General features: G+C 38.1%; 1 protein-coding gene across 2 annotated transcripts in view; it reads left to right on the forward strand.

The window, feature by feature from the left end:
* The window catches only part of PUM3 (pumilio RNA binding family member 3), a 28,510-nt gene extending 6,774 nt beyond the window's left edge, over window positions 1-21,736 (forward strand). For both annotated transcript variants that reach the window (XM_026703754.2, XM_026703753.2), the window contains exons 6-18: window positions 562-655; window positions 736-802; window positions 2,280-2,454; window positions 4,607-4,710; window positions 4,956-5,034; window positions 5,747-5,845; window positions 6,734-6,787; window positions 7,429-7,509; window positions 11,224-11,366; window positions 13,584-13,806; window positions 14,899-14,986; window positions 15,421-15,511; window positions 21,121-21,736. In XM_026703754.2, the coding sequence (XP_026559539.1) occupies window positions 562-655; window positions 736-802; window positions 2,280-2,454; window positions 4,607-4,710; window positions 4,956-5,034; window positions 5,747-5,845; window positions 6,734-6,787; window positions 7,429-7,509; window positions 11,224-11,366; window positions 13,584-13,806; window positions 14,899-14,986; window positions 15,421-15,511; window positions 21,121-21,253 (1,431 nt within the window). In that variant the 3' untranslated portion in view covers window positions 21,254-21,736. The remainder of the gene's footprint in view (window positions 1-561; window positions 656-735; window positions 803-2,279; window positions 2,455-4,606; window positions 4,711-4,955; window positions 5,035-5,746; window positions 5,846-6,733; window positions 6,788-7,428; window positions 7,510-11,223; window positions 11,367-13,583; window positions 13,807-14,898; window positions 14,987-15,420; window positions 15,512-21,120) is intronic.
* Window positions 21,737-23,290: the final 1,554 nt, after the last annotated feature.

A 23,290-nucleotide genomic window follows, 5' to 3' on the forward strand; every position in this document is an offset into this window, starting at 1 on the left:
GATTGCAGTGTCCTGGGGCCATGTGGTCCCTTTTTGCGACTTTCTGGCAAGCAACGTCAGTAGGGAAACCAGTTTCATTTATCAACTATGGCAAGAAGAGTCATAAAGTGGGGCAACATTCACTTAACAAATGTCTCATTTAGCAACAGAATTTTTGGGCTCAATTGTGGTCATAAGTTGAGGACTACCTATAAATACCTCCTGAGACTTAGGAGAGAATAAAATGTGTGAGAGGCTAACAGACAATGAGATCATTAGAAAGCTAACGATTTGTAAGAACTGCTTGGCATTCCAAATCTTGAAGCAGTGAAAATTATTGAAGCAATATGTTTCAGATTAATTTATTTCTTTTTTGAAGGTCATAGCATTCTTGTGCTATTTGGCAATTTGTTTTTGGACCATATGTTATTGTTCTTCTTTATAACTCCAGCCAGCTACGATGATGACAATCATCATCATCATCATCATCATCATCATCATCATCATCTTTTTACATTGTTGCTAAATATTTAAAAAGTAGCAAGATCCTCCAAATATGATGCTACATGTTTGTCTCCTCAGATGGCATTTGCTCATGATTCCACACGTGTCATTCAGTGTTATATTCAGTTCGGCAATGAAAAACAAAGGCAAGAAGTATTTGAAGAATTAAAAGGTACATTTCCTCAAAGAATCTGGGTTGGTCTCTGAAATACTTTATGGGTCAGTTTCTCACTATGGTTTTCCGTCCCACAGAAAGCTTCACAGAATTAAGTAAGTCCAAGTATTCTAGAAACATTGTGAAGAAACTTCTCATGTATGGGTAAGTGTTCAGTGCATCCATATACTTCATTCGTATATAGCCTCATATTTGACTAAAGAGCAACAATGCTTGTTTTCCTCCTGTTTTGTTTGAATTGGAAAAATTAAAGAAAGGGTTCTGAAAGACTTTTCTTTAGAACAATGAGCAGAATATAAAAGGATAAGTATTCCTATGTCTTTGCTGAACAAAAACTCTGTAAAAATTACATAAGAGAATGGCTTTTCTAAGGAGAATTATTCAAGCTTTTGAAAAGATTCATTTTAAACCAGATGAAACAGATTAATAACTGATAGGGTAGAGAAGCGAGTCTCACTCTGATTGGGTCTTCATTTTTCAAAAAGATGTTAGAATCCCAAAATAGTAAGTATAAAAAAAAATTCAGAAAATGTGCCTAATTAGATTAGATATCCCAACAATGAAAAAAAACCCTGTTATTGAAGATACAAGGATCTGAAAATAATAAGGGAACAAAAATTATTCGCATTTTGTTTTGTTTTACATTTTCCTTCTAAAAACATGGCAAAAACGCTAGCAATATGTAGTTCTCTTTTGTAAATTAAAGTTAATTCATTTTATAAGTTTGTAACAACTGTATGAGTTAGTCATATCTTTTTACTTTTATAACAGTAATTTCTGGGCAAAGCTTAATAAGGTTGCAGATCCTTGGAAAGCGATTTGGAACACATGGACACATTTATAAAATAGTTTATTTTCATTTTTAAAGTACTTCTATTTTCAGATATGCACAGCTGTTCCAAAGCTGCTTTTGGCTGTCTGCTCACATGTGTCCATTTGTAGCTCCAAAATTTATATTCTGTTGTTGTTGGTGTTGAAAGTGTTAAAAGGGGCTTTGCAAAATAGAAATGTAAATGGACTATTTTATGATCCCAACATGTTCACAAACATGCTTCAGAAAATCACTATCACACGTAATGAAATTCAGTTGCTCAGAAATAATTTAGTCAGGTATTTTTTGTTGTTGTTTTCTGATGCCTGCTTAATATCTGAGAAATGCTGGTTTGATTTATCTAAATATGAGATACTTTGTGAAAATAACTCCAAATGGAATGCCATTCTTTATTGTGGATGAACCATTCATGCTGCAAAGTAACCTTGACTTATAAAAACTATAACTTCCTCATAAATTCAGCTTAGTGTGAAAAGCCAATTCCAATCCTGCCTAAAATTTGGTGTACATGTCATAAAACTGATGAGGTCCCCCCAGGATTGCCCTATAATTCCCTCCCCAAATGTATGGGGAAAAACAAAAGAAAAGGACCCAAACATGTCTGCCTCATTTCTAGATGGTACTATATCATCACTATATATGCTCCCTGTGACCCTAGGAACCAGAGTTAAGTCAAAAATAATGAGTTTTTCCCGACTGAAAAAGTAGCTCATTCTTGAGTTAAAATCCTTGGTTGATTTTCTATTGTCCCTATTTTCTCTTTGCCCACTGTATTTATTTCTGAAATAGAACAAAGCCACAAATTGGAGAAATAATCAAAAGTTTTAAAGGTCAGGTTAAAAAGATGTTACGGCATGCTGAAGCATCTGCAGTAGTGGAATATGCCTACAATGATAAAGCCATTCTTGAGCAGCGGAACATGTTGACAGAGGAGCTTTACGGTAATACCTTCCAGGTCTATAAGGTGATTATTTGATACACTTTTTTTCCTTCAAAAATATTTTGAGCTTTTCTTTCTGCTATCTGACAGCTGAAATGACTTTTGAGATATGAGAGGAAAGGAAGAGTAGGCAAATCAAGAAAAAAAATGAGTTCCAAGAAATCTCTATATACCTTATCCTACCTTGCTTCTTTGGGGCCTATGTACCATTAGCTTCTCTCATGAACCTTAATTTTTCCTTGGGTGGAATAGCCTTGAGGCTGCAGGATTTTTGCCCTTTTTCTTTTTTTACCAGAGAAATATAAAGTGCAAGGATGCAAAAACCTGTGATCTTTCAAATATTGTTGCATTGCAATTGACATTTTGGTAGATTAGTCAGAAGCACTAGATTAGAAACTGGGAGTCTGTGAGTTTTAGCCCAGCCTTTAGCACAAAGGCAAATACATAGGTAGTCCTCAACTTACTATGACAATTGGGTTCAAAATTTATGTTGCTGAGATATTTGTTAAGTGAGTTTTGCCCCATTTTACGATTTTTCTTGCCACATTTGTTAAGTGAATCACTGCAGTTATTAAATTAGTAACATGGTTGTTAAGTTAATCTAGTTTCCCCATTGACTTTGCTCAAAAGTCAATGCAGTGCAACTGTCATAAATGTGAGTCAGTTGCCAAGCATCCCGTGTAAATCACGTGACCATGGGGAATGCTGCAATGATCACGAGTGTGAAAAATGGTCCTAAGTCCCTTTTTTCAGTGCTGTTGGAATTTTCAATAGTCACTAAATGAACTGTTGTAAGTCAAGGACTACCTGTAGATGGCTTTGGGCCAGTCCCTTTCCTTTAGGCTTTAGTCCTGGAAATGTTTCCATGAAAACTCCCTGCAATTACCAGGAGTCAAGACCAACTTTTAGGAACCCCCAAAAATTTGAGCAGTAAAGATTCCACATCTCTGAATTATGGAACTTATTTTGCAGTATTGTTGAAGGTATTACATATGTGCTATTATGTTTATCGTATTCTTCAAGAACGATATTCTTCAATATTTTATAACTTGAATAATTTCTTGAGGGACAACCATGTTAATTTTTTGCAGCAAAGAAAATGGGTATCATTTAATACCCATTTAAATCCTTTTTATATTAACCTTGAACGTCATTAAAATAAATGCATTCAGTATTTATCTGAACAAATGCAACGAAGAATGGCCATTTTTGAAATGTGGAATTTAACATGTTTGTTCTGAAAGTTGGTTTCCACAGCTTTAAAGTTTTTGTGTATTTTAATCTCCTTGGTATAAAATTTTGGAACCTAACCTGTATTGGCAGAAAAAAGTATTTTGTAGAGCATGGGTTATAAATCGTTACAAGTGAGCAGATGGCTAACGTGCATATATAATTTTAATTAAAAAGAGATAGAAACTTACAATTGAAGTGTCATACTTCAAACTTTGTTTTAACTTGAAATGTTAAGTTCCATTACACAACAATCTGTTTTATCAGAATTCTTAAGTTTAAGTAAGATTGGTAAATATTTTTTTAATAGTAAATACTAAACACAAAGTACATTAACAGGAAGTTTGGAAATTTTGATAGATATATTCTGTAAAAGGCTATTAACCATGAGGTATTGTTGAAGGTATTACTTATGTGCCATTATGTTTATCGAATTCTTCAAGAACAATATTCTTCAATATTTTATAACTTTAATAATTTCTTGAGGGACAACCATGTTAATTTTTTTGCAGCAAGTGTTTTTTGTAGATATCTTTCAGACGCATAGTCTTATTGTGGAAAAAGGTTTATTGGATCAAGTAGGCTATGATTACATATCATATATGATCCTCAAGTTTGTTTTAGAGAATCAGTTCAGAGTGATTTTGTTCTGTGGTATCCAGTTTGCAGTTAGGTTGGGCAGTCCATACTAAATAGAAGCTTTTCTAGGAGTTCAATTTCAAGAACCTTTGTACTACATTTATTTCAGATGTTATGTCTGTAGTAGTTCCTAGTTATCTTCTCAATCCTAGAGTCTTTGAATTAATTCAACAAGAGTGCCAGATTAAGCCATAGCTGACTAGCAATTGAGAATTTTGGATAAGTGTGTTAAAATCTTGTGTTTTCTTATTCTGTATGTTTTTCTATCTATATTCTATGTTCTATACATTTTTCTATCTTGTTTCAGACAGCAGATCAATCAACCTTGGGTCAAGTCCTAGAGATTCAGCCTGAAAAGCGAGAAGCCATTATGGATGAGATGAAACAGATCCTTACCCCAATGGCTCAAAAGTAAGCACAAATGCCAGGCTGCTTGGATGCTTGACTTGAAAGTCTGTTTTAGGGGAAATTCTGATTTTCCTTAAATCCATTTGAAATGGTGAACTTGGTTAGATCCCGCTGAAGCTTTGTCCTCTGAAACTACTGTCTTGATCCAGCCTCAAATGAAAATATGTGGCACTATGTGTGTTATTGCAAATATTTCACATCAGGGAAATACAAAGTTCTTTTTTATTGTCTTTCTTTCCCCCTTACAGAGAAGCTGTAATAAAGCATTCATTGGTACATAAAGTTTTTTTGGACTATTTTACTTACTCTCTCCCTAAACAGAGATCTGTAAGTATTTATTCATTAAACTATGTTTACTTCATTACATTCATTACTTATGTTTTTAATCTGTCTTCATGTTAAATAGAGTTAAATGTCATACCAGATACTTAGTGCTCTGTTTGGACTTTCCAATAATAGCAGTAACGATGAAATAATCCAGTCCAGCCAAGGATATTATGATTCGACTCTCGGCAACTTTGCTTGCTGGGTCAGGTATGGCAGCCTCACTGCCCCTCAGAGTGTTTGTTTGCACTTTTTTCAATAGAATGTATACCTTGATCTACTTTCTGGCACAGTTAGTCACTTATAATTGAAATGTAAGCCTGTCACCTTATATTAAATTGCATAAAGGGCTTTTTTCCATATCATATTTGCAAATAAATTTGCAGAGAAATTCTTTCTTTGTGCATGTTTTTGTTAATACAACTTGGTTACGTGCTAAAATGTGATGCAGATTCTAGAAGCCTGAAATAGTTTTTAAGTTAGGAGTTAACAGATTCCTCACCAAATTAAACTTTTCTTTTAGAAAGCGGGCATTGATTCAAGGTTAGGAACAGGGCTATTATTTAAGGGGGGTGTAGAGGAAATAATACAGATTGCTTAATATCTAAACAGTATTGTTGTGAGAGAGAGCATTGAAGATTAAATAAATTTTATTTGCGGGAGACAATGGTGAGTTCTTAAAACTGTTCCCTAAAACAGTGTTCTCTGTTTCTAGGAAATGATTGAAGCAATTAGAGAAGCTGTTATTTACTTGGCACACACCCATGATGGCGCCAGAGTAGCCATGCATTGCTTGTGGCATGGGACTCCCAAGGTACTGTGCGTGAAGGAGCTTTTTGTGCAGAAAGTCTTACTCTATGGATTGGCGTCAACCAGTTGTCTCAGTTGCACGAATCAAAAACGCAGTGTATTTTGACACTGTTTCAAATAGAGAAACATCTATGCATTTTATTGGGATTCATTTTTGAGAAGCACCAAAAAGGATTAGTTGAGTGGTTAGTTTAGGGCTTGGATACATTCTGCTACCAACTTCAACTAATCCAAAGGTATAGATTGATTCACAGTAGATATGCGTATGGTGATATATTTTGTTTAATGCAATTTTGACAACTTTTAAGACTGGTGGACTTCAACTTCCAGAATTCCCTAGCCAGCCATGTCCAGATGAATTTAGAGTTGTTAAGGTTGGGAAACCCTGGTTTAATGGAAGCAAATTTAGTGTTTTTTTGATATGCAAACAAAGAAAACATTAAATGTGTAACATTAAGAAAAAGTAGGAATAAACAAACAGAAATTAAGAAAGAAAGAAAAATGATCATGCTATTTGCTAATTGAACAGTTCTGAGCAGTTTGAAGGAAAGAGTAATTTACTTACTTACACTCTTAACCTACGCTTGCATAACTGATATACAGACTGACATAGAGAGTAGAATGTGGAATGAGCATTAGATGTATTTCACTTCATACAGCGATTTGAGAGTTGAAAGAAGCAGAGATTAGTTGCTTATCTTACAGTACAAAAATGGTTTCAACTGTTCTGGTGGATGCCTTTCTATCCCTAATCCAGATGTGGATCCCTTAATATTGCATTTGCTTAATTATGATAAGTTTTTTTTAAGTCAGCAGCCTGTTATAGCATGTTATATTACAAGTATTTTAAAGTGTGAAGCTTCTCACTATTATTCCATTTCATACTACTTAGGACAGAAAAGTGATTGTAAAAACAATGAAGACATATGTTGAAAAAATAGCTACAGTGAGTATTTTTAATGTGTCCTATTGTAATCACATACAGTGCAATCCTAATTCAAGCTTACTTAGAAATAAACAATTTTATTCAGTAGCGTTTGTAGGTTTAGAGTTTCAATTTCATGATCTCATATCTGGAATACTGCTTTACCCCAATATGTATTCAGAAGAAATTAATAGTGACAATTATGTGTGTAATTGTGTTACGTATATGTAAATATCATTAATACACATGTTTAAAGAAGAGTTTTCAGGAATGTTGATAAACTTGAAAGAAATCCCGTGCCAAGAAATTATAGAATTTGTTCAGTTATGATATATATGAATATTTAAAAAAAAATAGAATCCAGAAAGATAGATAAGCGTTAACAAATTTACTGAGGGATAAGTCCCACAGAGTTCATTGTCTAATTTTAAATAAATGGGCATTGGAATTTAGTTTTATATAAGACATTTGAAAGGTTTAATATTTTGGTGGGTTGGATGTTGCTTTTGGCTATGAAAGAGAATCTTTGTTTAAATGTTTCAGCAAAAAAAAGTGTTAAAATCAGAAATAAGATGAATAATAACTTTGGATAATTAGGAGCTAGTGTTCAAGAATTGTTTTGGCTTGTGTCTTATACTTGTCATTTTTGGCTCCTGTTTCAGGGTGAATTTTCACATTTGGTTTTGCTGGCAGCATTTGACTGCATTGATGATACTAAGCTTGTGAAACAATTGATTCTATCTGTAAGTAAATACGATTTCCAATCTTCATTTTTAATCATTCACCTAGCAGAGTAATATAAGTAATGTCAGAAATTCCACTGGTTTTATACAAAGATGATAGATAGTCCTGAACTTACCACCACAATTGAATCCAAAATGTCTGTTGTTAGTGAGATATTTGTTAAGTGAATTCTTGCCACAGTTGTTAAGTGAATCACTGCAAGTCGGTAAGTTAGTTGAGTGAATCTGGCTTCTCTGTGTACTTTGCTTGTCAGAAGGTCCCAAAAGGGGATCATGTGACCTGGGGCACTGCAACCATCATAAATATGAACCAGTTGCCAAGCATCTGAATTTTGATCACATGATCATGGGGATGCTGGAAAGGTCAAAACTGAGAAACAGTCCTCAGTCAGGTTTTTCAGTGCTGTTGTAACTTTGAACGGATACTAAATGAACTGTTGTAAGTCGAGGACTGCCTGTATTCATTTTGTTATTTAAAATGAAAAATGAATTATCCAAGTTGGAGCAGTTGGCTTCTTGGCCACTGAGGTGAAGGAATACTTCTTTTTTTATTCTTTTTCCAATTATCCGTTACTCTTTCTTTTGTGGTAGAAATTTTTAAACTGTATATCGGTGTACCAAGTGAAGGATCGTGCATTGGATTAAAACATTGGGGCTGAATAATGCTTTCCTATATATCTTGAGATAAAAAGAGATGACTGAAGGCAAACAAAGAATATGAGATAAATGCTTAGGATTTTCGCTTCATAGACCAGGCTGTCCAGGCTTGACAGCTTTAAGGATTGTGGACTTCAGCTACTAGAATTCTCCAGGCGACAAGGCTGGCTAGGGAATTCTGGGAATTAAAACCCACAAGTCTTAAAATTGCCAAGATTAGACATTGTCCACTTTTCTTCTCCCCGATCCGGCACCAAGATAAAACTAGCGTCTTAAGTGACCAAATGACCAAAAAGGAACTGTGCTGAGGGAAGGGCAATCCTTAGCATGTCTGCCATATTCCTCTTTTGCCTTCATGGAGCTTTCGTGCAAGGATCCTTTCATGTAGTGGACTTCTCTCTGCACTGATAGAATCCAGTGGATGAATCGCTAGCAATGTGTTCTATTTTTTTTTTTTTTACCTCTGTGATGGATCATTTATTACTGTCAGCCCAACAAGGTAGAGTAGACTCTGAAAGCCTTGCCATTTAGATCAGGGCTCCTTTTATTGTAATAACTGTAGTAACAGAATCTTGCAACTCTAAATCTGCTTCTCCCTTTCTCCTTTTAAATTACATATTGTCTGAGACATTCCCCCTTAAGTTCTTATTTATTACTTAAATTGATTTCTTGGCCCAGGCTCAAGCCCCTCTTATCTGACTGCAGCTTTGGCTGCAATTCTTCCTCCTGTCCTTCAAGGCCATTCCTTATGCCCTCTATAGTTAGTTGCTTGTCTCCCCCTGCAGCTAAAAATTTCTACCTTAGCACAGTATTAATGTAAACCTTAAAAGGTTACCTTAGCAGATACACTGTTTGTAGGATAGCAGCTGAGAGAGAAAGAGATCAGGTGTGTGACTAATAATTCATTTAAAAGAGCCATCTTAGTCAAAGTGGCAATAACTTTTGACATTTTAAAAGTTTTTTAGATCAGCTCAGACACCATGTTGTAGCTTTCTTTTTATAGTCCTGTTGCTGTGCATGTCTTGAATATATGAGTTTGAAATGATGTTTAAATTCCTTTCTCGGTCTGTTTGTTGAACTCCACTTAGCTTTTATCGTATTTGAGCTTTTCAGCCCAAAGTGATATAGACAGTATTGAATTGAGTTCAGCTCCTGGTGACATAACTGCATTTTTCTTGGCTACACTACAAGTATTGTCTCAGGTGATAGTTGATTTCTTAGCCTACACCCTTGGTATTTATATATGGTCTCATCCAAATATTAACCAAATCTGGTCCTATTTAGCTTTCTGACTTTAGCAGAGTAGCTTAGGTGCTACCAAGTTAAAATTGAAACAGATGCTGCTCTGATCCAATGGTGAAATTGATGAGTTTGAAGTTTCCACTGAGGGGGAAGCTGTGAGATGGCAGGTTTTTGAGGCATCTATTGGTTCTAAGGAAACGAGAGTATGGCCAATTTAAAGATTAGACTGGGTAAACTGAAGAAAGAGAACCATGATTGAAGTCTGATAAGCATTACCTTCACTTGACTAACATCACATTTTCTTTGCCTCAAACCGTTGTATAATAGAGCTCAAACGTTTAGCAACATGTTTGGTATTCCCCAAAGACTTTTTAGTGGTTATTACCATTGTATCCTAAAGCAATTACCTTAAACTTGAAATTTAAGCTCGCGTCCTTTCAGTCTCCCTATGCTTTATTGTCTGATTTGCTACAGCTGAGCGAAGGATCATTCCTCTATGTTGTGATTCTAATTTTGCTTATCCTGCTGTGAGATTTTGAGACTTCCTTTATTAACAAAGATGTAGGTAGCAATAATGGCTATGCAGGTTGCTGCTTGTGCTTATAATAGTAACTTCAGTTTGCAAGGCAGTTTCCTATCTTATCTCATTTGGGTGGCAAAACCCTTAACCCATCCTCCTCCAAACTTTTTCAGGTTTGTGTTTAATTCTGTCTTGTCCCATATATGGTTGAGAGTTAGATATCTATCAAATAGTTCAGAACAGGAAACCAGAGCTACTCTTTTAGTTGAAGAATTTATGTATCCTCATATCTTCTCCATTTTTTTTTTGATGGGATGGCAGTAAAGCAAGAGAAGAATCTTCACTTGGTGACGGACACTCTCAAGAGAGAAAAGGCTTATCAAGTGATACGTTTGAGTATATAGACTCCTCCGCTCATTCATGAATAAAGAATGGATGGAGTAAGCCTACATACTCCTAAGCTAAATGATTTTGATGAGTGAAGAGCATGACTAAAATTTGGGTTTGTAAAAGAGCAGTAGGCAATATAGTTAATGAACAATACTATATCTTTAAAAAAAACTATGAGGAAAAAGCTGACAATTTCAATGAAAAGATTACATTACCTTCATGTTAAATGCAACTAAACTTGACTGTTAGATAAACTGCCATCTGTTTTCATGTCTCTCCTTTAATCATGTTATTGAAATGCTTTTAGTAATACTATCTACGTAAAGTTTGAAGTATCTGATTTAAACTTAAAATTCCAGCAAGCGGGATTGATCAATATGGTTGCAACAAAGGGGATGAAAAAAATGGAGGAATTATCAATTGGTAATATTTTGAAATCATGTCATAGGGAAAACGTCTTAAGTTAGACTTTACACTTCTGACGTATTCATTTTTTTCTTACTGATGAGCCAGGCTGCTGAACAGCAAAATGAAACAACATTGCCCTTTAATATTTATCTAAAAGCTTTATACTGCTCATATCTGCAGGGTTGCTAAAGATGGCTTTTGAAATGAGGAAAAAACGGTAGTGGTGATGGGGAAGGAATGCTTAGCTCATCAGTATAAGCAAAAGAAAATGCAAGGAAGGGTGGTGATATTATTCCCATCTATACTTTTGGCTAATCAGTTCTCGTCCATGATTTGGAGGAAGGCCCTTGCATTAGCATAATGCCTTATTTAGTCATAGATAAGATTTGAATAAGGATAAAAGAACTGGCTTCCTTCCCCCCCAAAAAAACCCACACTGAAATTGGAAAAAAAATGTTATTAACAGATTTTTTTTTTGTCTTTTCCCCAACACTTAGGAATTGAATGGTAATTTAGCCACTGTTATAAACAACAAATATGGAAGGAAAGTCCTGCTGTATTTATTGAGTCCACGGGACCCAACGTATTTTTCCCCGGCAATAATCAAAATCCTGCAACAGGGGGATGAAAATGCTCACAGGTACTTGGGTGCAATTTCTTGAGATTTCAACATACCTTCTCCTCTTGGGTTATGTCTGAACGTGTGCTGCTTTTCACCCTTCCAAATCCCAGTTGATTGAATTATGGCTATAAAGCTTCCTAAGAATGCTGTGCAAAGTGGAATTTGACCTATATTTTGTTGTACATAAATGACCTTAAAAGATGGCATAGCAAGGTAGATTTTTTTTTTAAAAAAAGTGTAAGGTGACATTTTGGTGCAAAATAACTGGATTTTGTATCAGGTAATTTTCTATTAATTTTGATCACATTTGTTTTTAGTGGATTTGGTAAAATAATAGTTTATTACCGTGTGAGTCCAGTGACAAACAAGAACAGCAGGTGTTTATTTCAACACTGGCAGAATAATGCTTGTTATGCTTTACAGCTGTTTATGATACAGACTAGATTAGTTTCTCAGTATTCATTTCAATACTCTTGTTTTTATCTGTTTTTATCCTGCCTTCATATATCACTTTTATTTTTTGGAAAAATCTTCCAAGGATACAGAATCTGACCTATTCAAGGCTAAGCGATGTTGCTGAATCCAAAGGAGATTCTGCAAAATTTTTGGATGGATGTCAGCCTTCAGCAATGTGCCAGTGTCGGAGACCTCGGTGAAAGAATACTTGCAGAAAAACAAATGGATTTTTTCCCAAGGTTCTTTCACTAGAAGATAAAGCCAAGGGATAGGCGTGCTCACTTTCATTTAGTTTCCTTGTTTGGATATTATAAGCAACAGAGGAGCCAGAGGTTTATTATACATGGTTGTGAGGACTCTAAACTCCGGTGATGAGTTGATATCAGTAGTTCAGGGTTGAAATGTGGAGTCCTTGGTGCCCTCTGAGCCCTTTGGTTGTTTTCTTGTGGATGTTTCAGTACCAAACTATGTAACTTCATCAGTGCTAGTAAGGACTGAGGTTTGCTGTCATTTTATATTCTAGTGACTTGCCCAGTCAGTCTAGGTGGGTGTGGTCTTGGTAGTTCCTTGGCAATGAAACATCTGCAAGAAAACACCCAAACTCGGAAAACAACCAGGGTCCCCTGATACCAATAGTTTATTGAAGTGGCATGTGGTTTCTGAAAAAGTGGCAAGAAAAAAGACTTGGAGGCATTCTAGTCAATTTTTTAAAAAGTTTGATTAATGTTCTCCATTTCCAGGCATTTTGTTATCATTTGTTTATTATTCATGTGTTTGTGGGAGGGGTTCTATTAATTTGTGCAATAAAACACTGTAAAAAGAATTAAATTGGGTTTTTCAGGCAATTGTTATTGGGCCCTCTTTGAGACAGGATATTTTATTTTAAACATCCCACAAAACTCTGCAAGTGTGAACAAATGAATGTTCAGGCCATAGATCAAAATACAACAGGGAGAAGCGAACTCTCACCTTCATTCCTAACATAAATATACTCACTGCCAACAGGCAGCTTTGATTGATATCAACCCATAGGTAATTAAATGGCACCTCAAAATACACCTCCTGCTAACTGTGTAAAAACAGTGCCACTCTGCAGGCCATAGGCATGGCAGCCACGAGAGTCACACCACTGTCTGTCTCTTGATCTTTCCAGTGGCACTAATTGCAGCAGCCACGCCAATCACTTTCTTGATGACCAGTCTTGGTCTTTAAAAATTAAAAAACAGTCAAGGAAATGGAGCCTGAACTGAGGATTGCCACCGTGTGGCTGTTAATGAGACTTGTTTCTGGCCTGAAGCTGAATTCTCCATTCTAGATATTTCTCATGAAAATATGCTTCATAAGCGCTTTGCTCCTTCATAAACACTTGAGTGATTTTGGTAGAAACAAGTGCTTTGCAAAGATCCAGTGCATACAGTGCATGATCATGGGTTATCTCTAGGGCAAGGGTCCCCAACTCCCTGTCTATGGACCAGCACCGGTCAGTGGCATGCCAGCAAACAGACAGCATGCAAAACTATGGTCCCTCCGGTCCACGGAAAACCTTCCTCCACGGAACCAGTCCCTGGTGCCCCAAAGCTTGGGGACTGCTGCTCCAGGGCTGCGATTTGGAGTGTAAATCAAAACTTTTCATCTGTTGTTAGAGATCATTCTGGGAAGAATATGAAAATAATGTGCTGCTGAATTTGGATTTTTTAATTTGGGCATCAGAATTTTGTACAATTCCCACTTTCCTTTGTCAAGAAAACATTTTTATTCTGTCTGTCTTTATTCCACCAGTAAAAAGGATGCAGATGTTCGCCATAAAGAGCTTCTGGAAGCCATTTCCCCTCCCTTATTACAGCACCTGGGTGCACACGCTGAAGAAATGGTGATGGACAAAGCTGCATTCATTGTAGTGACAGGCATCCTCAAGGCCGCTGTCGGTGATGTCCAGCCCGCAATGAAAGCCATCTCTGCTCTTGCTGCAAGAAAGTTGATTCCGGGGGGACAAGATGGACAGGTAAGCTAGACACAAAGCAAATGGTAATAAGCAGCCCCAAATTAGCAGATTTCTCTTTCATTGTTGTTCACTCATCTCTCTGAGGTAATAGTGATTACCTCAGGGTAGGAGTGTCTAACTTTGGCAATTTTAAGACTTGTATAGACTTCAATTCCAAGAATTCCCTAGTCAGCATGTAGTATTTTGGAGTCATACATATATATGAGATCTTCCATCCGTTACTTTTGTCTGCCCTCAGGTGCTTTGGAGAATAGGTCCAAACCTCTTCTCTGTGACAGCACCTCAAGCACCGGAAGACTGCTATCATGTCACCTCTAGTCTTTCTTTTTGTTAGACTAGACCAGGCCTGTCAACTTGTGGCCCTCGGGCCGGATGCGTCACGTGCTGGCCACTCCCACGTCTGGTTTAGCAAAGGGGGGGAAAAGTTGTGATACCTCACGTGATGCCACTTTGACGATGCAAGTTTGACACCCCTGGGCTAGACATGCCACTTCCCTCAATTGGGCATCGTTTTGCACACATTCAGGCAGAAAGTATAAAGCGGAACTAAAATGGAAGTATAGCTGTCTCTAAGATCCTAAATGCAGCTTGTGTACAATGGGGCGAGCTGTATTTCTGTTCAAACCTGCGTGGTTCCCTTGAGATCTCTGGGCTCAGTACAAAGAGCAGGGCAGAAGGGATGCAGAAAGAAGGCCCGTATGTAGTCGGACGACAAGTTAGGGTTCAGGGAAGTGGCCTAACTGGAGTGAAATTCGAAGCATTTTACAAAATTTGCCCAGTTAGTGACTTCAGGAACTATGAAAATGATAGAACATTTCAAAATAGTATTTGAGACTGAAGCTGATTTTTTTTCCCCCAAAAGAAGTAAATTTCTAATCTGAGTGTCCACCAAGATCTCTGGTTGTTTAACATTTAAACTTTTTTTTGCTGTTTCTCCACTGATTACTTAATGGGCCACTTAATTATATGATGAGTAGGTGCATGGGACACTTCTTAGATGCTATTTGACCCTACTTTTAAAAAGCTGCGCTTATGAGGATAATGAAAAGTGAGCCCAGTGAAATCTTGATGTGTTCATGCTTTATTTTAAAGCTTCACATTGCTGAACATCCAGCCGGTCATTTGGTGCTTAAGTGGCTAATAGAGCAAGATGAGAAGATGAGTCAATCTGGCAGAGAAGGTATGTTGACATGTCTGTAAATCAGAGGTGAAATTAATCAATAGACCTTTAATTGGTAGAGGGTTGGGTAAGATAGCGAGGTCCTGGTTTCCATTTTGGGTGCCTTAATTAAAATAACTTCTCTGAGTGATGTGGCTCCAAGGACAGGGAGAATTGCTCATAGTAAGAATGGAAAAGTATTTCTAAAAAAAGAAGGGCATGCTCTTGCAAAGCAATTCAAGGGATACGTTTCCTTTTCCTTGAATTCAAATGTGTGTATATGTGAATAACATAGAAAATTAGATTGAAAAGCACAAATGCTCTGAATGTTACAAACCAGAATTGTGTGTAATCTGATCAGTATCTCATTAAAGTGAATGCAGATGTGTTGATTTAATGTATAAATGATCTGAGGTGGCAAATGTATAATGCCTGCTTTGAATTCTCCTAAATAGGGTGTTTTGCAAGAATCCTGATAGAACATGTGGAAATTGACCTTCTAAAGACCTGGGTGGATGTGAATCGTGGTGCAATTATTCTCTGCCGGTATGTAGAAGGTTTCTAGATTATTGAATATCCATGAAGTTTTGTTTTAGGCAGTGACCTACTTATTTAATATTAATATTTTTAAACCATTGTATTTTAAGAAGTGCCTGTAACCATTCCTGCTAGTAAGTAGCCTGCAGCTGAGTTAACTAGCTGAATCACCTTCAAAGTTTCATTTACTTTGCTTTCAGTTTCAATGTTGTTATTATTTTTAAAGTACAAAGGAAGTAAGCTGAAGCTTTGCTACCTTTTTTTAAAAAAAATTCCAACTGTTGTTGATTGTCTCCTCCCATTGGACTGTTTTTCTTTGACGGTAATAATTTGGCTGTCTGGAGTTCATAAGGTCTAGAGGCTGTGCTGTCACAGCCTTCAGAAGTACCACATTCTTTCTTTATAATGTAGTAATTTGACTTATTCCAGTGAGGTAACCTACAAAGATTGCTAGCTCAGTAATGTGAATAATACAGACATTATTGGTTCTCTTATATATATTGCACATTGCAAATGAGCTTGAAGTTTGCGCTCTTATACAAAGCAGTTTTCTTGCAATTTTGACATAACCTCAAGCAAACAAACTGAGAACACAACAGTTCTGTTTTAGAATAAACCAATATGACATTAAACTATTTGCATCATATCTTCATTTATAGAATTATTTAAAATGTATTGATGCGGTATGAAACTAAAATACCTTTTAACTTGTATTTATTCATTGTAACTACCTGCTTTTGTAGAATAACTACTCTTCTCTATTTGAATCACTGGCAATATTTCCAAGTTAAGTTTTAACTTCTACCTTGTAAGTTTTCTCAGGCATTAGTAATGATGAAATCACTGTAGCAACATGCTCCACTAAATCAAAACTGATGGATCTGTTCAAACAAATCACTAGAAATCGATCAATTGAATCAACTGAATTGTATGTAGAATATCTCCTGAAATCAAATTAGGTTCATTATAATTGCCTTGATGCCTTTTAACAAAGAATAAATGTCCCTTTGGGAGTAGAGGTGCATTCAGTGAAAGCAAACTGGGAATAGAAAACGATATGGTTGCAAGAACAGCTGAACCTCAGAGCCTAAACATAAAGAGGAACAGATCTGTTAATCAGTTTGCTGAGGTGATAATCTTCCCTCTCCAGCCGACCTGATCAAGGTCACTGCAGGAGAGAAAATGAGAAAGGTTCATGATTATGTTCCGGGATTCTAATTAAGCCTACTGAAATAATGATCCGTATGAGGGGAAAATAAAAGGTAAATATACCCTCCAGCTTAATTAATTCCTGGTGATCAGGAGTTTCTTCAGTGCAGGGATATCTAACCTTGGCAACTTTAAGCCTGGAGGACTTCTTTGCTGGCTGGGGAATTCTGGGAGTTGAAGTCCGCCAGGCTTAAAGTTGCCAAGATTGGAGACAGAAGTATTTGTGTTACAGAAGCATTTGGCCTGGTCTTCCTATGGACTTTTCTTCTGTCATGCCCTTGAGTTCCCAGGTGGTGCCCTGTCCAAAAATCCAGGAAAAACATAGAGATGTGCAAATATTTAGTTCAAGATTGGCTTTTCCAACATGGTTAAGACCATTCCTGAAATGTTCTGAACTTGAGGAAATCAAGATTGCTTTGTCTTTGCAATCCCCACACCCATAACCCCTAATGAAAGGGTACTTATTTCCCTGCTTTTGAAATGTCGATCAGGATCACCGAAAAGCAAGAGGTGAACTTATTTTGTTTCAGTAATCTGAATCTCAGTGGGTGGGTGGGTGGGGGGAACAGAGTTCTGAATGCATGAAGTTCTAGCTGGTTTCCCTACCTGAGGGATCTATAGCAGTGGTCACCATGGCCCACTGGTAGTCTGCGAGAAAATTTTGGTGATCCGCAGAGAAATGTCACCCCTCAGAGCACCCCCAAAGCAATTAATCCAGGCTGCACGGGAACACATGGTCCATGGGAATCCTCCACACCCACTCACTCCTTACCTGGCAAACTTGCTATTCCCCGCCCCCCACACACACACATACAACCATCTGTTGTGGGGGAGATTTAGATTAGCTAGAAAGCAGGGAACCATTGGATTTTTTGCTTTCTAGCTGATCTTTAGATCTTTAAAAGCAGAGCCGAACCTTCCTTAGGACTGAAGCTTCCATTATTCAGTGCAGACTCAGGTAGCCAATGGCAGAAAGATAGATCCCTGAATGAATCTGTGATTCGGTGAACAACTCGATCTGACTGCCTGCTTTGCTTGATTTTGGATAAAAGTTGCTCTTTTCTAATAAAAAAATTCAATATTTACATACATGGTGTGTCGTGAGTTAATTCTGTGAGTTTGCTTGCAAGCAAATTTTATGAGTTTGCTTGCAAGCAAATTTTATGTGACGGACCCAGGTAGCCAGTGGCAGAAAGATAGTTCTCTGAATGAATCTGTGATTCAGTGAGCAACTCGATCTGCCTGCCTGCTTTTGGGTAAAAGTTGCTCTTTTTTATATATAAAATTCAATATTTACATAAATATTTATATTTACATACAAGCCATGCCCAGCCAGTCACGTGACAATGTAAATATTTATATTTACATACAAGCCACACCCACAAATTAGGCAATGCCCACAGCACCGGTTAAGAAATTTGAATCCCACCCGTCTCTGTGTGTTTGTGTGTATGTGAGATAGAGGGAGAGAGGTTAGATCAGATCTCTCTCTCTCTCTCTCTCTCTCTCTCTCTCTCTCTCTCTCTCTCTCTCTCTCATATATTTGTGGAAAATAATAGGTTTCCTTTTTCATTATCCCATTCTTTAAAAAAAAAATATTCTAGTGTTTTTGATACAGATCAGAAAAAATGTTGCTGTTCATATGGATCATTACAAAAACCAGGTTTAAATCAAACTTCCCTTTGACAGGTTTGTCATTGTGAATGTCTACTGTTCAGCCACTGCTTTTCTGAAATAGAACTGTGGGGATTTTTAATTGTGCCTTAGAACAGAACTGGTACATTTGACAAAAATGCTTAATTCCTTGGAGGAAAATCTATGTGACCTAACACACACAGCTGCTAAATAAAGATTTGTGGAGAATTGCATCACTACATGTGGCCAAGTTTTCTATTTGAGGTGCAAAAGATGTTGAGAAATCTGGTTTAGCAGAGAGATCCTAATTGTTTCTGCTTGAATTCTAGGAATGGAGAATTGTTGTTTTTTTAAAAGAAGTCTTTTCTCCCAAGGGTGGTTTTACAACTATTAATTTAGGTGGTTGATACTGCTAGTACTGAGTTTGAGTTTTCTTCCATTATTTTAACTCAACTGGCCATGAATGTAACTAGATGGGTCCAGAATTCAGACAAAGATACTTCAGATCAGACTTGAGCACCACTCGTTCCAACCTATTGAATTGTTTTGAGTCTGTGCAGCAACAATTGTGTGACTGCCAGAAAAGCAGTAACTTCTTTGCGCGGTGTCCTACTGAATCTTTAGTCTTCGGAACCACTGCAGATCTCTCCATTTGATGCAACAACTTATCCGATATCTAATGTGGATTCAGAAGCAGATGCAGAGTATTTATATCTTGCTCTAGCGTCGTATGAGAATTTGAGAAGCTTAAATTTCTGCTCCAATGTTTTGCTAATCTTGGTGGCTGCTTACACTGATGCTTGTCCTTCCCTAAAATAGTAACAAGCCCATAAAGACAAAACATCCTAGAAGGGTCATTGCAGTCTTATATTATGTAATTTACCTAATCTCTTCAAATATGTAATACTAGGTCAGAGTGCTTGCTCTTAGATAAAACAGAACTATTTTGGATCCTGTTGAAAAACAGATTTCTCCCCCCCCCCCCCTCCAATTCAAGCCACGTTAATTCTTTCCTTCTGTTCATTTGGCAGAATCATACTTTTTTTTTGTTTTTTAAAAAACCGCAAGGTTAGATGTGACAATTGAAATGGAATGGAATGTTATGATGAAAATTGAAGAAGATTTTTGCAGGCCACCATTGATATCTTCACCATTGATATTAAAAAAAAAAACCTGACAAACAAGCTCCCTTAGTTTCCCTGGAAAAGTAATGAAAGTTTTTTTCCAGGCATCCTATTATTAATTATGATGCCCTTGTGAATTTGTACACATACAGCCCAGATCCAATTCCCCCTTGCCTCTTTTCGGATGCATTTTAAAAAAAGCAAAAATTAGAATCGCCGTTTATATCTGAGCATGAGATGGAAGTAGCATTGGTAACTCACATTGTTTATCTAGGATAATGCTTAGATGTGGGACGCACATAATTCTGATCAAGTTTTCAATGACTTTTGATATCTCTAACCATGGTATCTTTCTGGACTATTGACCAATAGTTGACACTTGGTTTGGAAACCATTTTGTGATAGTTCAATTCCTTGAGTAGGCAGTTCCAGTCAGAGTATATGAGGAAGGAGTGGCTGAGCCCTTAGACCAGGGGTATCAAACTCAAGTCATCACAACAGCATCATGTGATATATCGGGACTTTCCCCCCCCTATGCTAAACCAGACGTGGGCGTGGCCAGTGCGTGACGCATCTAGCCCGTGGGTTGGAAATTTGACAGCCCTGCCTTAGATACTTTGGTATGGGATGCTTCAGTTTATCCCTTTCCTAAATCCTGTTTCATATTTACTTCATCTGCCTTATTCGGGCACATAAATATCAATGATTGTGCCAGTTATATATCCCTGCCAGGAGACGCAGAAGGAGAATCTAAATTGGGCAAAATAGGCTGAGATTCAGTCCTAGCAAGGCTGACTTGCTATGGGTTCTGGAGCTGATTGACTCTAGGATAGTATTGTTAGTTCTAAATGGTTTGTGTTACCATGCTATTTGGGGTACCCCGAACCCTCATCTCCTGCTCAAACAGCAGCTGGAAGCTGTGTCTGGAGGGCCTTTAGCTCAGGGGTCTCCAACTTTGGCAACTTTAAGGCTGAGGAACTCTGGGAGTTGAAGTCCAAAAGTTTTAAAGTTGCCAAAGTTGGAAACCCCTGGTTTTAGCTCGGTTTCAGCTGGTGCACAAGTTCCTAGAGTTAGAAGGTGTCCTTGTCACATCACAAGTGGACTACCATGCTCTATGTGGTGTTACCCTTGAAGAACATCCAGAAACAGCAACTAGTGGCCTGCATGCTAACTGGAACAAACTGACACTGTCATGTAATATCAATATCGCAGGAACTGTATTAGTTGTTGCTTTGTCTCTGGGTGTAATTCAAGATGCGGATGATCACTTTTAAGAGTTGACCTGACAACTGGCTTTCTTTGAGATTGCTTACTCCAGATAGACAAATGGTTGAAGCTGTATGAAAATATTCCTAATGAATAAAATCCCAGGGTAAATATAGTCCTATTGAAGAAATGTAACTTAATTGAAAATATATTTGAATACAAGAAGATTCTGTTTTGTTTTGTTCTGACAACTCAAACATTTCAACAGAATTATTGTTACCTATTTTCTAAGAAGTGGTGTCTCCAATTTTTCCTTAACAAATAGAACTATTTGGTCATATCCTGATCTGCCTGTCATGTATTAATTCAGTTTGTAATAAATATTGATTTTGAAAGGGTACTGTTTAAAACGTATCTTAAGTATTCTCTTTCTTCCTCTTACAGTCTTCTTCAGAGCTCTGATCAAGAAGTTGCAACACAAGTCAAAGATGGACTAAAGAGTGTTATTCCAAAGCTAAAAAGGACTAAAGACTGTACAGCAGCAGCAAAGGCATTGCTGGAGAAATTATTATCCTAATTTAATCATTATTCAGTTCCTCTATGAGAGGGGTATCAAACTCAAGGCTTGTGGGCCAAGTCTGGCCTGCGGGGGGCTTAGATCTGATCCGTGGGGCCACCCTGGAAACAGCGAGGGACTGGCCTTCAGTGTCTCTGCCAGCAAAAATGAAGCTCAGGCGGGCCACGTGAGGCCCACCTGAGCTCCAGCTTTACTGCCAGAGGGTTGCAGGAGGCCATCGCAGCCGGAAACGGAGCTGGGGGGGCGTTTTCGCTGGCAGAGCACTCAAGCTGCCACAGGCATGAGTGACGTCAACCTGGCCACGCACAACCTGCCCCCCCAAGGACAAACACAACCCTGATGTGGCCTTCAATTAGAGTTTGACACCCCTGCTCTGTGACAACTAGACACCTTTTTCAAAGAAATGGAAAAAAATAGATTTTGGACAGTGTTGGGTTAACTTTAAAACAATTACACAATTTGTCAATAAATTTCTATATCTTTTCCAATGTTTGGCTCTTGAATTTGGCTACTCAAATTTCCTTTCTGTGTCTAACTTCCCACTGTTTATATAGAGGCAATGTGATATCATGGCTAAGGGATGAAGTGAGGAGCAAGGAGACCAGGTATTCGTCCTCCCTCAGTCCTGGAGGCTTCCTGGGTGATTTGGAACCAGGCATCCCCTCTCAGCCTAACCTATTTCACTGGGGTTATTGATCAGGGTGGGTGGAAGAACATGTGCAAAAGACAGTATTGGTTAAAGCCAGGGGTGGGATTGTACAGGTTCTCACCTATTTGCTAGAACTGGTTGTTAACATTCTAAGCAGTTCGGAGGAACCAGTTGTTAGAAGAAATTACTGGCCTAATCCTGTAAGGAAGGCAGGAAGGAAACATTCTGGTGTTGCTTATAGAAACTGCCTCTCTGTTAACTCTTATTACATTCTTGGAAGGACTAGACTTCCTATCTCTAGAACTTCTCTGGAATTTTTCCCCCTCCTTTGCTGGTACTTTGCTTGTGTGGAGTGACCATTCAAAGTTACAATGGCACTGAAAAAAGGGACTTATGGCTGTTTTTCACACTTACGACTATTGCAGCATCCCCACAGTCATGAGAGGCCAGGCGAGGAGTTGCATGCCCCGATGTGAGTGATGTTGAGTTGGTCACGCCCAGCCATTCACATGACCACCAAGCCATGCCCACCAACTAAGCCACGCCCACAGAACCGGTTGTTAAAAATTTTGAATCCCATCCCTGGTTAAAGCACTAGGCTAAAATCCAGGAGACCGGGAATTCTAGTCCCACTTCAGGCCTGAAAGCCAGCTGAATGAAGTCACTCTCAGCCCAACCCACCTTCACTGTGCTGTTCCCTCATTGGAGCGCCAAGCCAGATAAATCTTAATAAATGTGTAGCTACGTATACAATCTAGATCAGCACCTCCCAACCTTTTGGACACCAGGGACCAGTTCCGTGGAGAGAGGTTTTTTCCACATAAAGGAGGAGGCATGGTTTCATGCGCTGCCTACATCCCACGGATGGGGCTTCGCTTGTTTGTACGGCCTGATTTCTGGCATGCCACAGACCAGTATCAGTCCATGGAACAGGGTTTGGGGACCCCTGATCTAGATGATTCTTATTCCGGTAGTAAAAATTTTGGAATCCCACCACTGCAAAGGAGAAATCCTTCACAGTGGTGAGATTCAAAACATGTTACTAACGGTACTGTGAGTGTGGCTTGGGTGTGGTGTGGCGTGGCTTGGTGGGCGTGGCAGGGGAAGGATATTGTAAAATTCCCAGTTCCAACCCCCTCCAGGGGAAGGTTACTGCAAAATCCCATTCCCTCCCCACCCACTAACCTGCTTTCCAGCTCCGTTCTCCTGTGCAGGGCAACCAAGAAGACTCAGCCAATCAGCTGAGACTCGGAAGGCAGAGAATAGTTGGAGGCAGGAGCAATTAGAAGTGGTATTTGCCAGTTCTCCTAACTATTCAAAATTTCCGCTACTGGTTCTCCAGAACTGATCAGAACCTGCTGGATACCACCTCTGCTCCTTTGGTCTCT

Source organism: Pseudonaja textilis, chromosome 2 (genome assembly GCF_049901715.1).
Source record: "Pseudonaja textilis isolate UNSWEBS1 chromosome 2, rPseTex1.2, whole genome shotgun sequence".
Lineage (NCBI taxonomy): Eukaryota > Metazoa > Chordata > Lepidosauria > Squamata > Elapidae > Pseudonaja > Pseudonaja textilis.